The sequence below is a fragment of the Narcine bancroftii genome, chromosome 1, assembly GCF_036971445.1.
Source record: "Narcine bancroftii isolate sNarBan1 chromosome 1, sNarBan1.hap1, whole genome shotgun sequence".
Lineage (NCBI taxonomy): Eukaryota > Metazoa > Chordata > Chondrichthyes > Torpediniformes > Narcinidae > Narcine > Narcine bancroftii.
In genome coordinates, this window is record NC_091469.1 from 188,853,802 (window position 1) to 188,870,792 (window position 16,991).

Here is a 16,991-nt window from a genome sequence, read left to right on the forward strand (position 1 = left end):
CTCAGCGCCAGGACGACGAACTCCCCGCTTATAGAACATTGTCATGAGCCTGTAACCTGAGGATGTAGCCTTTGGGCCACAAGGTACCACTCTCCTGTGCAACATTTCCACAGGTCAGCCTTGCCCTATCGTCCTTGCTGCATGGAGACATTGCAGTTTCAATGCCATTCATGGACTGTCTCTCCCTTCCATTCGAGCAATGGTCCACCCGATAGCCGACAAGTTTGTATGGAATGGACTCAAAAAGCAGGTCACGTACTGGGCAAAGAAGTGGACTGACTGCAAATCTGCAAAAGTGCAAAGGCATGCGAAGGCGCCGCTTCAGCCTTTCCAGCCACTGCAGCGCAGATTCGACCATGTGGATGTTGACATTGTCGGCCCGCTTCCGGTATCACAAGGGTCTAGGTACTTGTTAACGGTCATTGACAGATTCACTAGGTGACCGGAGGCGGTTCCTATGATGGACTCATTGACCAATTCACATGGCAGAACTTGTATTTCTGCCTGGGTTTCTTGCACCTCCAACAGAGGCCCAAAGCTTACCTCCACCTCTAGGACATTTTGTCGCAACTGCTGAGAATGGAGCTCCACTACATGATAGCCTACCAATGAAGGCAGCAATAAAGGTTGCACTGATGGCCCGCCTCCAGGGACCCGATTGGGTAGATGATCTGCCCTGGATCTTCCTAGGAATAAGAATGGCATCCAAGGAGGATCTTAACTTCTCTTCATCAGAGTTAGTGTATGGACCCCTGCTCATTGTACCTGGGGAGTTTGTGCCCGCAGCACGTGGACAGGAGGTGCCACTGACTGAAGTCTTAGGCAGACTGTGGGAGCGGCTTGGAAAATTGGCCCCAGTTCTCATATCAAGACATGGAATAACGGCATCCAAAGGAACTCCAGGACTGTGTGTTTGTGCATGGAGGTGCACATGGGCCACCCTTCCAGAGGCTGTATGAAGGCCCCTTCAGAGTGCTACAAAACAATCATGCAACTTGTGTTCTGGACATTGGGGGGTGGGGGTGGGGGGGGTATCCAGAGATATTTACAATTGACCGACTAAAATCTGCTCATCTCGACCTTAATTGGCCTTTGCAATGACCCCCGATGTCCAAAAGTGGTGGATAGGAATGGCACCAGAGGTTTAGCCTTTTATTGCCAGTTGGGGGGGGGGGATGTAATGGCTTACCAGAGGCTTAATCGAACTGGCTCGGGAAATTCCGAGGGACATCACAATGCGATGACGTCATTTGGAACGTGCGGGGTTTTAAAAGCTGCCGGTGACTGATTGAGTAAATGACTTTCACTGAACTTTGACGCGACTCCATCTGATCAGGCTTGCATTCTTCATTTCGCACTGCAACACAGTTGGTTGCTACAACCCTGTGGATGATCCCATCGACCCCTGAGGGTCAATATCAACCACTTTGGAGATCCCTAGTCTAGAGGCATCTTGCACACTGTTAATAGTTAGGTTTCATATCGTTTGGGGGGGATGCACATTCAAAAGCAACTCAAAATAATTGAATAGAAAAAGAATGTACAGACCAATGTAGAAAGAGCAGGGAAGTGGATTTTCAAATAAAGAATATCAAAACAAATGCCCCAATACTGACTTTAGTTGACCAGGCTTCCTAAACAACTGCCCACTCCTATTTTCTGTCCATCAGTCAATCATGTTTACAAGCTTTCTATACCTCTTTAAACTTATGGGTTTCAATATTAACATATTCATACTCATGATACATATATTTTTTAAAAAACAGGGATTTTCCTCATTCCTGGAGTGAGCCAAACCCCTTACCGTTCCCACCTGGCATTTCATTAGCATGTTGAAAAACTCATCTCCAGGCTCCTGAGGATCTCCGTCAGGCCGCAGATGCCCCATTACCACCTGGCTGTTGTTATGTGTGATCCTCAGTCCAGGCAGGCTGCCCACATTGGCTCGTTGGTCATCTAACCTCCGACTCTGAGAACTTGCTATCAAGTCAAAAAATTCCTCTGTCTGTGGGGATGCAATGAGTGACGTCTGAGCTGTAAAGGGTGGAATACACGTAAAGAAAGTGAAAATACATTACCAAGTGAAAACACCAATTGTTAACTGCAAATGGCTGCCTGAACAGTTTTCTTGCCATTTTCTAAGGGCACAATGAACATCTTTCAGTGTTGCCTTTTGGATGTGATTCAATAGTTGTGAAACTACACTGAGGATCCATGTGGCCCTTGCAGGTAACACAATTCAAAGAGTAGCAAGGGAATTCACCTTTGTGCCCTTTCTCATACATTTATCCCAACCAACATGGCAGAAAAAAACTGCCTGGTCATTTATGTCACAATGTGTGCCCAGTTGCAGTACCCAAATTAGTTGCCTCACTTCTTACAATGCAGCATTAACTACATTTCTAAATGCATAATTGGCTGCAGAATGATTTGACACAGCATTATGAAATGCAATATATAAATACAACTTTCTATTTTCTTACCCAAGAAATAGAAAAGGAAGATTTCATTTAGACCCATGGGCCTATTCCAACGTTTAATGGCAATTACGAGTTATAGTTCTGGACTCCAGTGTTCAGTGGGACATGGCTATGGGGGGTGGTGGTGGGGGGGGGGTGTTTCCAGGAGGAGCAACTGCTTCCCCCAGGCACCTTTCCACCCCCCCCCCCCCATCACAGTCCACCACTGCTACTCCACCAAAAAATGTGTTCCCCCTGCACCCCTCCTAGCTGCAATAAGCACAGTCAATCCTTCCTCGGCAGTTCCTGATGAAGCACCAGGGCTTCAGCTGCTCCTCAGGGTTGCAGCAGAAGTTGTGATCTCCCAGAAATTTGTTCAGGAACCTCTCGACAAAACTGGGGACAGTGCCCCATGGGAGGCATCTGTGACCAGAGTTGGTGGAGCCAAGTAGACGCCACGGGGTGGCTGGGCACTTTGGGAAAAGGGGGGTGTTAACGCACCACACTCCAGTGCTGGAGAGCAGAGCCGTGGCGACGAAGCTGCCTGCGGTCCTCATGGCGAGCGCTGTCTGCCTGCATCCATCGCCCAAGCTCACAGACAACTGCGGGGTGACCCTCTGTGCAATCAACCCCACATCCACAGATGAATCCCTGTGAGGTGAGTGCAGGGTGGGGGGAGGTTAACACATAATGCTTGTGACTTATGCATCCATTCTGACTGGCAGTGGGAGTGAGGAGGGGGATGTGATGTGAGGGGATTGAGCTCGAAATCTGCCATGGGTCTTGACCCAAAGCTCTTACTCCATAGATGCCCGACGAAGCCCACTCCACCTCACATGCAGCAGCTTGCAGTCTACTGCAGATCCCAGCATCTGCATTCTCTGCTATCTCCCCTCACTGTTTGAGTTGCATTCTGTAGACCAGTCAGAAGGGTGGATGGGATACAGTGGTCATGGCTGATGTAAAACACTAACATCTGCAGACAGTGATTGATGTAAAACTGCTGGAGAAACTCAGCAGGTCTAAATGTACTCTATATTACAAATAGAAAGATACATAATCAATGTTTTGGGCTTGAGACCTTCCTCAAAGTATGAGCAAGGTGTGGTCTCACTCATCCCTTCCTTCCAAGGCCAAAGAAAGCATGAGGTTGCTTAAAACCATGTACCAAATATTCATCTAGACAGGCTCCTGGATTACATTTGACAAGAATGTTGTCAAAATTGAAGTCTACTGAAATGGGGGAGAATGACAAGAGGACCCGAATTACAAGTTGCTAGTGTGTGAACATATTGCCGGAGAAGTGGTATTCAGCCTTGGAGGACAATTTATAGCTGAGCATGGGAAAGTTGCACCAGCAATAACACACACACATGCAGTAACATGTATCCAGTAACAGGCCATTTTAACCCACGAGTCTGTGCCGCCCAATTTACACCCAATTAACCTGCACCCCCGGTACGTTTCAAATGGTGGAAGGAAACTGGAGCCTCCGGGGAGAATGTATCAACTCCTAACAGACAGCATGGGATTTGAACCCTGGTCCCAATCACTGGCACTGTAAAGGCATTGCACTAACTGCTAATCATGGTACCTTTTATTTCCTATAGATGCTGCATGACCTGCTGAGTTTCTGCAGCACTTTGGTCTATTGCATTACAATCATAGTGTCTGCAGAATTTACAGTTAACTCGATTTGCTCTGCTGACCTTGCTTGCCCAGAACTGGGTGTTGACATTAGCTCTCTCCATTTTATTTTCCAGGCACTCCAGGGCTTCAACAGACTTGTAGTCAGTTTAAATACAAAAAAATGTTTCCAGCACATCTGACTTAGTTATTCCTCAGATCAGCTTGGGTTCATTATTCCTCTAAAAGTGACCACAGTTAATTAGAAGACTGCGGTGGTAAGTTCCAACGTTGCACTGGCAGGAGCCAAGCAAGAACTGCTCGAGTCAGTAAAAAAAACGGAACTTTACATGGGCAGGAGGGAGGAAGCATCACTCAACACTCAAGTTAGACGGCTGGAGATCGGTTTCCTCAATGTGATTGTTCAGCATCCCGGTGTATACTCACATATTCTTTCCTGCAGAGGAGACATGGGAGTTGATGCACTTCCTGTCATGCCATTTTGTTGCTCTTCAAATGTGCAGCGCTGGTCATCCATTCGATTACTTTGGAAGCGACTTAGTAGATCAAAGAAGCATTCTTCATCTGAAGGATCGCGGTTTACCTTCTACACAAGGAAGAATAAAAGAATACAGTCAATTTATCACTGATTTAATATGTTTCCATATCATTAAACCTCTGTTGCAGCAAGAACAAAAAATGGGAGATTATAACTCATTAAATTTGACCTGGAAGAACCTTGATTTATCTACGTAATTTGGTCCACTTTTCCTCTGAAAGTGACTGCGTTTAGTTTGAACTCAGTTGGGTTTTTGATTTAAATAAACTTAAGTGTAGCAAGAAAAAAACATGAATGTTTTAAATACTCCCTTAAACCCCTTTACATGGACATATACAAAAGTATTCTTCCAATACCAACAGTTCAGTTATTCAAAACTTATGGTATAATGAAAGTTACAAACTGTTCTGATGGAAGGAAGCTGACCTCGTCGTCCATGGAGCAAAGGGGAGGATATATGAGAGGCCTAAAGTGAAGAATCCAATGGAACTGGTTGGTAAGATTAAGACATTTACAATGAGACAGTTAACACTTCAATGTCGGTGCTTAACAGATTTGACATATTTTGTTTTTATTGACTGAAAAAGTGTCTGATACAAAGATCTCTTAAAACACACCCCAACGGTGGGGTACTGAGGCCCGTCGATGCTGCTCCCTGTGTGTTCTAGAAAAATGCCAGGGCCGGCCGTTGTTGATGGCTGCAACGACCGGCCAACTGCATAGCGTTCTCCACATCCAAGACTCCCTGTCGGGCCGACATTTCTTGGTGGACACGGAGGCACAGTACAGCATCCTTCTCCTTCCAGCCTAGAAGCCCACAGCGGCAAGGTGGGCCGAGAGCTTCAAGCAGCAAATGGCTCCATCATTCAGACATTTGGCACCTGTGCAATTCCCTTCCGCTTTGAGGACAGACAGTTCACATGGAAGTTTACAGTGGGGGCTGTACAACAACCAATTTCCTGAGAGCCAACTCGCTACTGGTGGACATTAAGGGGCGTCAGCTGGTACACGTCTGGACATTTCAGACACTGAACTTACTAACCGCACTCGGTGAGTACTGCCGACAACAAATTCGCTTGAGTCTTAGTGGAATTCCCCTCTATCACTATGTCCCATTTCAACTTGGCAGAACCCAAACATGGGGTGAGACACCAAATTATTACGGAGGGCCCTCCCCTCCACGCCAGGCTGCGGCGTCTTCCCCCCCTGAGAAACTCAACCTGGATAGAGAAGAGCTTCAAAAGATGGAGGAACTCGGCATTGTGCTGCACTCCGATAGTCCATGGGCCCCCCCCCTCCGTATGATACCTAAGGCAGCTGAAGGTTGGAGGCTGTGCAGAGACAACCGCCACCTTAACAAGGCCACCATGCCTCATAGGCATCCTGTGCCCCATATCTAGAACTTCACTGCTAATCTTCAAGGTAAACCTCATCAGGGGATATCATCAGATCCCAGTTCACCCCAGTGACATTCCCAAAACTGCCATTCAGGCTGAAGAATGCAGACTTTCCAGAGATTGATGGACGTGATGGGCTGGGATCTGAACTTTGCCTTCATCTACCTCGATGACATTTTAATAGCCAGCCACACCCACATCGAGTCTTACTTAAGACTAATGTTCTTCAGGCTAAGTGAGTTCAGTTTAACCATCAATCCGGCTAAGTGCCAATTTGGCAGAGACAATTGCTTTCTTGGGCCATTACATTGACCAACATGTTACCCACCAAAGTGGATGCTATTCGTTCCTTTCGCAGACCAACGACCATGAAGGGACTGCAAGAGTTTGCAGGTATGGTCAATTTTTATCATTGTTTCATACCTGCAGCAGCCCGCATCATGAGTCCACTATTTCCCCTCATGGCAGGGCCCAGTAAAGACATTCAATGGTCACAGGAGGCGACAGAGGCTTTCCAAGCAACCAAAGGTGCCCTGTCCAAAGCCACCCTCCTTAGGCATTCCAGGACAGATGACCCAACTGCCATCATGGTAGACACCTCCAGCACAGTGGTTGGGGGTGTACTTGAGCAACTGGTTAACGGACAGTGGCAGCCACTGGCCTTTTTCAGTGAACATCTCAGACCACCAGAGCTCAAGTACAGTTACAGGGAGCTTTTAGTGTTACACCTGGCAATTTGGCATTTCCATTACTTCCTGGAGGGCAGTAAGTTCAATATTTACACAGACCACAAACCACTTACCTTTGCTTTCAGCAAGGTGTCAGACCCGTGGTCAGCCAGGCAACAATGGCACCTGTCCTACATATCTGAATTTTCGACAGACATTGAAAGTCCAACATGGTTGCTGATGCCCTATCCCGTTTAGCTATCCACGCACAACCATGCCCCAGGTATCGACTATGCGGCCCTGGCAGATGTGCAGCAAGCAGACCCTGATGTACCATTGTACCAGACAGCACTTACTGGCCTGTAACTGGAGGACATCCAGATTACCCCAGGTAACTGCACGCTACTCTGCAACACCTCGATTGGTAAACTGCGCCCCGTCATTCTGGTCGCATGGAGGAGACGAGTTTTTGATTTGGTCCACAATTTGGCTCATCCTGCTATCAGGACTACAGTTAGAATGGTGGCCAACAGTATGTCTGGCACATCCTCTGTAAAGAGGTCACTCAGTGGGCCAAAACGTGCCAGGCATCCAAGGTTCAGGCCCACATTAAAGCCCTCCTCCCACAGCCTTTCGAACTAGCACACCACCGTTTCAGCCACGTGCACATAGACATTGTGGGGTCCTTACTTGTATCCAGAAGTCCACGTTATCTATTGACCATGGTCGACTGGATAACTAGATGGCCAGAGGCAGTGCCGCTACCTAAAATCTCCATGGAGACATGTGCAAGGGCATTGCTGAATGAACCCGGTGGGGCATTTCAGGGTCCCGGAACACAACAATTGATGGGGGGCCCAATTCACTTCCAGCCTGTGGACTGCCTTAGTAAATGCCCTGGGGACTCAACTCTATCACACCACAGCATACCACCCACAGGCTAGTGGAGAGACACCACAGGCACCTGAAGAAAGCTCTGATGGCCCGACTCATCAGACGAAACTGGGCAAACAAACTCCCTTGAATCCTGCTAGGCATCCGCACCACCCCGAAAGAGGATCTCGAGGCATCCTCTGCCAGTTGGTCTATGGCGCACCCCTAGTCATCCTGGGCAAATTTGTGGCGGCTTCCGAGGACTTGGGGGAGCTTCCAGTGGCAACGTTGTCTCAACTGCACAAGCGCTTGGGCTCACTAGCCTCAGTTAAGCCCAGAGCTCATGGGCAAGCCACCACCTTTGTCCCAAAAAACCTTTGCAGGCTGTCACTATGTTTTCATTTGATATGGGCCATATCGCGTCATCAGACACAACAGCTCCACCTGCGTGTTGGACATTGGTGGGAGGGAGGAGACATTCACGCTTGATCAGCTAAAACCAGCCCATCTGGACGTTAACCGGCCAGTTACTCACCTGATCCAACAGTGCAGGGGTCAGGCGCCAAAAGACAATGTCCCAATCGCCAGTTCTTGTGGGGGGGGGGGGGGGGCTCGTGTAGTGGCCCACGGCCCACTCCACGGGCCGACACAGCAAACATGGCGATCGGGCAGACAGCATGCGGAATGAGACACCCACTCCCATAGCCTCACTCAAGCCACGCCCCGGTCGGTGGTGGCATGGCTGGCTGTCTATAAAAGGCAGAGCTGTAGCCTAATAGAGTCGGTGTCAGTTACACTCCCTTGGTGTGCGAGTCTTCTTTCTACTTCGAGCAATAACCCAAGCTATAACCATAGCGACCCCGCGACAAGATCAAGGATAATGAATGAAAGTCATTGATCCATTCCAGCCAATTATCTCATTCCCATGATTGAAGAGGCATTTCACAGAAGGCATTTACATTGTCCATTTTTCTGGAAAAGTGATTTACATCAAGTTTGGTTTTTCAGTGGCAAAAATCATTCTATCTGTCAAAGTTGATTCATTTCCATTATCTGAAGGTACTGTATGTGGGAGCTCAATGTACAACATGTTTTCTGTATTTCCTGTTTTGGAATAGTGACCACACTTCAAAAGTACTTCATTGTCTATAAAGTGCTGTCGGAAATCCCATCGTTGTGAAAGGCATTATTGCACATATGTTAATTTTCTTTAAAATAAAACCCATTTCTTACAAAATTAATGTGTGGCAGCTTGCAAAATATCTAAAGATGTATGGGTGTAGAGGGATGTGGGCCAAATTCAGGCAAGTAGAACTAGCTCAGTTAGGTAAGTTCCCTGGCACACATGTTAACCATATAACCCGTCAGTGGGACTAGGAGGGTGGGGATTTGTTCCGGCATGGACTAGTAGGGCCAAATTGGACTGTTCTGTGCTGTATAAGGTTATATGCTTGTTTCCATGCTCTATAATTCTATAACTATTATCAATACAAATTAATGACTCTCATAACCAAATGAGTGATCAACTGCCACATTGAAAATAACACCTTAAACTCATACCAGATCATCTAAGAGCAAAGTCAGAAGCCATTTCTATACAAGTACATTTGGAACTCACTCCACAAGTCATAGATATAGTGTTAAGTGAAAATGTCAACACTAACACTAATAGATAATTTTGCAGCAGGGTGGGTTGGAAGTGGAATCTACAAACTGAGATTTTGAAGAGATTTGAGTTTGGGGCTTGATTAATTGGCCGGAGAATGGTGTTTCGTCGGGACGGACTTTGAAAATTGGATGATAGCAAACTTTAACTTAATAATGAGCAGTTTAACTACAATTCAACTCCTCAGAGTTGGTGAGAGTTAAAGAATAAAATAACATAAAAGTTATAGTGCAGGTACTGGGCATTCAGCCCTCTGTGTCAACTCTGCAAGAACCACCCAGCTTGTCTACTCCTCTGCCCTCTTCCCAATGTCCTGCAATTTGTTTTTCAAGTTTTTATCCAATTTTCTTTCGAAGCCCACAAATGCATCCTGCTCTACTAACTTCAATGTCATTGCGTACCCAAGTTTTTCCTTGTGTCATTTTTGGTTCCACTGAAATTATTTTCTATTTAGCTGAAATAAGTTTTAAATCTGCATTTCTTTTCCATCTTCAGGTGCCATCCCAAGGCACTAAAATTTCATACTTTTATAGGTCATCGTTTACAGCACGAGAGAAGTACTTTCTGAATCTGATGGAAAATAATCTGCTGAAAGATTGGGCATCTGCTTCTCCTCATGCTTGGCAAGCCTCAAGTGTGACCTACATGTCACTCTACATGACTACATGCTGATCACCACAGGATGCAGAATATGGAAATGCGTGCAGATGAGATCCTACTCGGAAACCCTCATATAACAGGCTTTCACAACAATAACAAGAGGAATTATCTGTCTCAGAGTAATGAAAACCATTTCTTGGCAAAATGGATTCTCCACTGTTAGCCCAATAGCTTGATATAGAACAATGTCTGAAACATGGATGATACTTGAGTGTTACAACACTTAACAGGAACACTAGGTTTTTTTTTAAATGATAGGAAAGGCACAAGTTGATTTAATCAATGTTTGAAATAAATAAAATTAAGCCACTTCAAAGATGGATTCTCCATTGGAACGGAAACATTAACCAGTCACCCTGTAGGTGACCTCGCTGAAGTTCTTTTACAGCAGGTTGTCTCTTATTTCAGTTTTAGGAACAGTAGCTTGGCAGTTACTGAGTGATTCACATAATGATCGCAGGTCCCTCCACAGCAGCTGGAGAGATCAATTTCAATTAACTAAACAAATCCTAGCGATAAAGGTGCTGATAAAACTACCGGATTATCAGAAAGAACCTGATTGTTTACTGAACGTTAAGAGATTTGCCATCATCATATAATCTGATTTTCCCAGACCCAGAGTGATGAAGAATTCTAACTGCTTTCTGAAATGTCCCAGCAAGACTTTCAGTTCAAGAGTAATTGGATTTGATCATGCATGCTGGCCTTGCCAGCCACACTCAATTCCTATGAACATATAAAGAAAAGTACAAGTTGATGAGTTTATTATTATACATGCAAGTACAATGCAAATATGCATCAAAAATCTTACTGCGGCTAAACACCAACAACAAGTGTACGTTAAATTATCCAGGCATGGAAAGAGATAAATGATATATAGCTATGTTAATATTTACAGTTACAGTTCATAAAAAAGAAAATTAAAAAATGGTTTCAACCGTGCAGACAGATATTTTTGTGGTCCTGGAGTAGCTTATAGTTGGGATAGAAAGGGGAGGTTTAAGAGCCTGATAGCCATTGGGGAAAAAGAACTGTGTTTGTCATGGATTTCAGGCTTCTGTAACTGCTTCCTAAAAATACTACTTTCTGAAGTCTTCTGCATTTATGGTGTGACAGTATATAGATATGTTTTGGGAGATAAATTGGGGCAAGGTTTGTTAGTGTAGGTCACATACAAACACTTTAAAACAGATCTTATTTAAAATACTGGAGCTCTGCTAATGCTAGACATATCGGCCCCAGAAGCTTTGGAGAGAATTTACTAATGGATTGTTGTTTACAAAAAGGCAACAGATGAAAGAACTTGTTGGAGCTATATTCTGTCTGGAGTGGAACTTGCTGTTCTAAGAGGATCATGTGGTTTTGTAAGCAGAGAGAGTACAACAGGCTTTCTCTCAGAGAGACAGAGATCAGTTCTACAGTCAGCAGCAGCAACTGGAACAGGACAAGCTGCCAAGCTTGTGGAAAATCCTATTTGGAACACGGCTTAATTCAGCCTGGTCAAAGCCCTTGTGGTTCATGCAAGAAGAGAGGACTGGCTGCCTCATGTTTAACTTGGAATAAGGGAAACAAAATGGAACTCTGTGGTGACCTGAAAGAAAGAGGTCATCATCTGGAGAACTCTGAGGGGGCAAGTTTCTTCAGCAAGACACTGAAGTGGCTGATTTAAAAAAGGAATCAGTTATGGTGTCAGCGTACAACGAACCTCTCTCTGATAACAGACAAGAACCTTCCTGAACGGTAACCATTTCAAGCACCAAAGCCTGGTGAACTTCATAAATGTTAAATTCTGTGTACGGTATAAGAATTGTTTGTTAACCAGTGAACTTGGAGGAATGAGAAGTGAGATTGGACTGTGAATCAAAGAACATTTCTGAACTTACACATTACATACATGTGCGCTTAGAATTAGAAGGGGGTTAATTTAGGTTAGTTAAGTCAATAGTGATAAGTTAAAGTGTGATTCTGTTTTCATGTTTAAAGATAATTAAAAGCAACTTTTGTTTAAGTAACCATATGTCTTGGTGAATATCTATTGTTGCTGGGTTTTGGGGTCCTCGGCTCGTAACACTGGGCACTTGAATTACCAATCCAGGCTGTGAAGCAACCAGTCAGAATGTGTTAACATGCCAAATCGCCTTAGACTTTTTAGAAAGTAGTAATGTTGGTGTGCTTTCTTCAAGGTTTGCTTGATATTCTGGCAACAGAAGAGGGCCTCTGATTATGTGGAGTTGCCGGAACGTGAAGATACTAATCCTCTCCACCTCCATTGTACCACCTCCACCCTCCTCTTCCTAAAGTCTACAATAGGTCTCTTGGTCATTAAGTGTTAAATTTAGACATACAGCATGGTACCAGGCCATTTTGGCTCACGAGTCCATGCCACCCAATTTACACCCCATTAACTTACATCCCTGGTATGTTTTGAATGGTGGGAGGAAACTGGAGCCCCCGGAGAAAACGCACACAGACACGGGGAGAACGTACAAACTCCTTATAGACAGCATGGGACTTAAACCCCGGTACAATCCCAATTGCAGGCGCCGTAAAGGCGTTGCACTAACCACAACACCAATTTTACCGCCCTTGACAATGAGAGCAAGATTTGTTTTGGCACCACCCAACCAAATTGTTAATCTCTATCCTTTATTCTGACGTATCATTTCCTGTTATTTGGCCAATACTGGTGATGTCAGTGAATTTACAGGTCATGCTGGAGACAAACTTGGCTGAGGAATCATAAATGCACAAGGAATATAGCAGAGGTCTAATGTATCATTCTATAAAGTGAATAATGCAGGGCAAGAATCTCTTCACTCCACTATTGCATTCTTGCCTTTTCAAGAACAAGTGTAGGGAAATGAAATTAGTAATAGATAGATATCTCATAATAGGCCTGGACTAAAGTGTGCTGTAGGACTATTAACAATCCTTGTAATATTAAACATTCCTGTTGTTCCTCTCGAAGATGGGACATTTAGAAATATTGCAAAACATTTTCTGGCAACAACAAAGTCAAATGAGCTTCAGTTAATAACCGAGACTCATTTACTCTAGCATCAGTAAAGATTCTAACCTGAATTGAAACTGAATAGTTGAATAGCAAACTATTATAGTACAATCCAATTTCTTGTTTAAAAGCACACTGTCACACTGCTTCAAACTGGGATACATTCATTGGCAGAGACAAATGACATACAACATGATGCTTACTGATGATGAATGTAGAAGTTGATAAATAGGTAGCTATAATATATAAACTTTAAAAGTAATTAAACATTTTGTGGTTAAAGAACAAAAAAAAAATCAATGGCAGACTTTTCAAGCATGAAATAATGTTTAATACAGACCAAATACTCTGTTCTATAGACAAACATAAATGCTTCCTCCTTTTCTTTTCACTGACATCCAGAGTGCTTTTTGCCATTTGCAACAATATCTTTGTACAGTACTTGCGAGCAACGTTGTTATCAAAATGGTGCTAACAGAGCGTCAGAGGCCCACATGGACAAGTCGGATGATAAACTTTTTTTTCAACTTGTGATGTCATCTCAGCGCCTCAAAAAATGTTTAGTTAATTTTGGTTGATGGAACTTTAAGGGGAATAAGGGGAAATATACTGTAACTTCAAATCTAATTGTGAATATTGAATAGAGTTCCATATTGAAAAGTATAATTAAAAGGTGGGAGAGGAGAACAGATGAAATAATGCAGATAGGCAGGGCATATCTTCAGCTCTTCACGAGACATTAATTAGGGTCTCCGTACTTTCTCCTATTTTTTCCCCCTTAAATTCCTTATAGTTGGAGATGCGAATTCTGGGCATTCTGGCCCTCTATGATACCAGTTCATTTCATCGTGGATGGATTCCAAGCAGTGAATAAGGGAGAAGAGGTGAATGTGCACAGGGCATGTGCAATCCCACCTTTCCTCAAAGCCATCCAACAACAAGCGACATTTAAGAGGCACTTAGACATGCACGCACATGAATATACTTGGAATGAAGGATACAGATCATACGCATGCAGATGGGATTAGTTTAATAGGTTGGCACAAATATAGTGGGCTGAAGGTCTTGATCTTACGCTATGTTATTGCATGTTCCACGTTCATTGTTAAATAAATAGATGTTGCCAACCTACCCACATGTTCTAAAAATGAAGAAAGTGCTTACACATTTGAGAAGCTCTTTCAACAAGGCAATTTTTGACAAATTCTTGCAATGAGGTTAAGTACAACAATTCTCTTCCCAATCCAAAGTCGGAGCTATTCCAAGGCTGAACAGTTTCTCAGAGACAAGTAACAATAGAAATTTGCAGTGAATTGTGGGTGCTGTTAGCCTAGGAGGTTGTAGTGCGTCAGTATCACCTTCAGGTGAAGGGCATGGGAGAAACGCTGGAATAGAATGCTAATTCAACCACAAGGAGTAATATGGAGGCAACTTCTTGAATAAGGTCAGGGAAGAATAGAACAATGACGTGGCTAAAGCCTAATAATATTTGCAACCTAATTGCTCAATCAATTCGATGTTGAGAGTTTTTGGAGTAGGACAAGGCCCATCAAAAATATGTTTTTAATGCCTAGAGGCTACGGGTTGTACTTAGAACCTTCAACAGTTTACCCGAATTAGGATAGAGTGTAATATGGTCGTCCAACAAATTGTGGAACCCTGAAAGAGTTAATCAAACAAAACATAAACGCTAATGTGCCTAGACATGCATCCTGTGATGAGTCTGGTGTAGTATAAATGATTTTGATTATTAAATTTAGAGATTCACCATGGTAAAAGGCCCTTCCTGCCCACACCATCCAAATACACCCATGTGACTAATTAATCAATTAACTCCGTGTGTCTTTTGAAATGTGGGTGGAAAGGGGAGCACTCGGATAAAACCCACACTGGTACAGGGAGAATGAACAAACAGACAACACCGAATTAGAACACAGGTCAATGGCACTGTAATAGCATTGTCTTAACCGCTACAGTCAGTGTGCCACCTCTTTGACTAATGCTGTTTCATACTGCACAGAAGTAAGTAAAGCTTTCAATATAATAAAATTACATCAATTCAATGAAGCAGATGACAACAGTGTAAGAACTTGGTTTATGTTTCAGAAAGGAGCATGAGAAAAAAAACATTTTTACAGCATCGATCAAAAATGAATAGAATGGTATCTTCCTATTGAACACTACTCTAATTCATTTAACACATTTCTGAATAATTTGCAAGGTTTGGACTCTCACTGCAGAGGAAGGCATCCCTTGCTCCACAGATACAAATTCCTGACTGTTTTCCATTCGAGAGGATGAGATTTTGATTACTGTCTGTTTATATCGCCTAATCAAAACACTGGTACTCAATAATGCCAAGAAAAACAACTATTTGACTGCACTCAACAAACAGATCTCCATTTAAACACTCAGGGATCGACATCTTAATGACTTTCTTAATATACAAGTAACTGGAAAAATTAGTTCTGGATCAGTGGTTCTCAACCTTTTTCTTTCCACTCACATACCACTTTAACTAATCCCTATGCCATCGGTGCACTGAGATTAGTAAGGGATTGCTTAAGGTGGTATGTGAGTGGAAAGGGAAGGTTGAGAATCACTGCTCTAGACCCAATTGTTAAATGAAATATTTTGCTTGAGAAAAATTGTCATTTGGAGTTATGAAACTGTGCACATAATGAGTCAATTCGGTACAATTTAAACGGTGGTTTTTCAAATGTTTTTATCCCACCCACATACCACCTTAAGCAATCCCTTACTAATCACAGAGGGATTACTTAAAATGGTATGTGAGTGGAAAGAAAAAGGTTGAGAACCACTGTTCTAGAGCATACAAAAATTATTTCATTAAAGCCCTTTTATAAAGTTCCTAATGTTCAGATACATCTCCAACAGAGTAAACAGTTCTCTCATACGCAAATTAAAGATAACTAAGTACTTGTTTGGACTAAACAATGGGAATCTAAAAACATTTGTGAATGAAACATGATAGGCTGCAGACACTGTGATTGCAGTAAATACACCGAAATGCTGGAAGAACTCAGCTGGTCTTTTCAGCATCTACTGAAGACAAAGATATTTTGCTGATGTTTCGGGCTTGAGCCCTTCTTCAAGGAAAAAAATCAGAAAAGGGAGAAGCCGGATATATCAAAGTCTCAGAATTCAAACAATGGGGGAGGAATCCAGACCAACAAAAGGTGTTCATTGGATGTGATAAGGGAACAGGTGGAATTTATAATATCTGTGCAAAAGGAGACAGGGAATGGAGAGATGGCAGGGAAAGAAGGGGGTGGGGGTTAACAAAAGCCAGAGAAGTCGATATTAATGCCATCCACTTGGAGGGTGCAACTGTCTGCCACAATAGTGTTGATCTCCCAGTGGCCACCCATTTCAATCCTCCATCCCATTCCCTTGCCGACATGTCTGTCCATGGTCTCATGCACTGCCAATCTGAGACCATCTGTAAATTAGAGGAATAATACCTCATCTTCTGACTGGGCGTCCTCCAAACAGATGGCATTGATATAGTTTTCTCTGGCTTTCATTAAAACCCCACCTCCTGCTTCCCCCTGTCATCTCTCCATTCCCTGCCTCCTTTTGAACAGACATGATAAATTCCACCTTGTCCTTCATCACATCCAATTAACACCTTTTGTTGGCCTGGATTCCTCCTCCATTCCCTTGCAGAATTCTGAGACTTTCCGATATATTCTGCTTCTGCCTTTTCTGATTTCCCCTTGAAGAAGGGCTCAGGCCTGAAATGTTGGCCATATATCTTTGTCTCCTCTAGATGCTGAATAAACCAGCTGGGTTCCTCCAGCATTTCGATGTATCTAAAAACATTTAATTAAACACTTGACTTTTACTATTCTAATGCTATCCTAATAGATAAAATCTAATGATCCATAGGTAAGAAATGAATAGGTTCTCTGTTGATATGATTATGTTGAGAGGAGCAAGACATCCAGCCATGATACAAAGCAGGACAGATAGATGCTCGTGAACAAAATCAAAATACAGCAAACCGATTCTCATCTTGCTTCCTCTTACCCAATTTACATTCCTTTTTA

General features: G+C 43.5%; 1 protein-coding gene and 1 long non-coding RNA gene across 9 annotated transcripts in view; one reads left to right on the forward strand and one right to left on the reverse strand.

The window, feature by feature from the left end:
- LOC138736210 (uncharacterized) overlaps nt 1-11,865 on the forward strand; it is an 82,911-nt gene extending 71,046 nt beyond the window's left edge. For all 4 annotated transcript variants that reach the window (XR_011340158.1, XR_011340159.1, XR_011340155.1 and 1 more), the window contains 2 exons: nt 4,223-6,434; nt 9,782-11,865. This is a non-coding gene — a long non-coding RNA (uncharacterized lncRNA). The remainder of the gene's footprint in view (nt 1-4,222; nt 6,435-9,781) is intronic.
- The window catches only part of gpsm1b (G protein signaling modulator 1b), a 248,192-nt gene that overhangs the window by 4,400 nt on the left and 226,801 nt on the right, over nt 1-16,991 (reverse strand). For 4 of the 5 annotated variants that reach the window (XM_069885278.1, XM_069885306.1, XM_069885296.1 and 1 more), the window contains 2 exons: nt 4,533-4,692; nt 1,805-2,034 (listed from right to left, as the gene is read on the reverse strand). In XM_069885278.1, coding sequence (XP_069741379.1) covers nt 1,805-2,034; nt 4,533-4,692 — 390 coding nt within the window. The remainder of the gene's footprint in view (nt 1-1,804; nt 2,035-4,532; nt 4,693-16,991) is intronic. The other variant, XM_069885288.1, reaches the window with a different exon arrangement.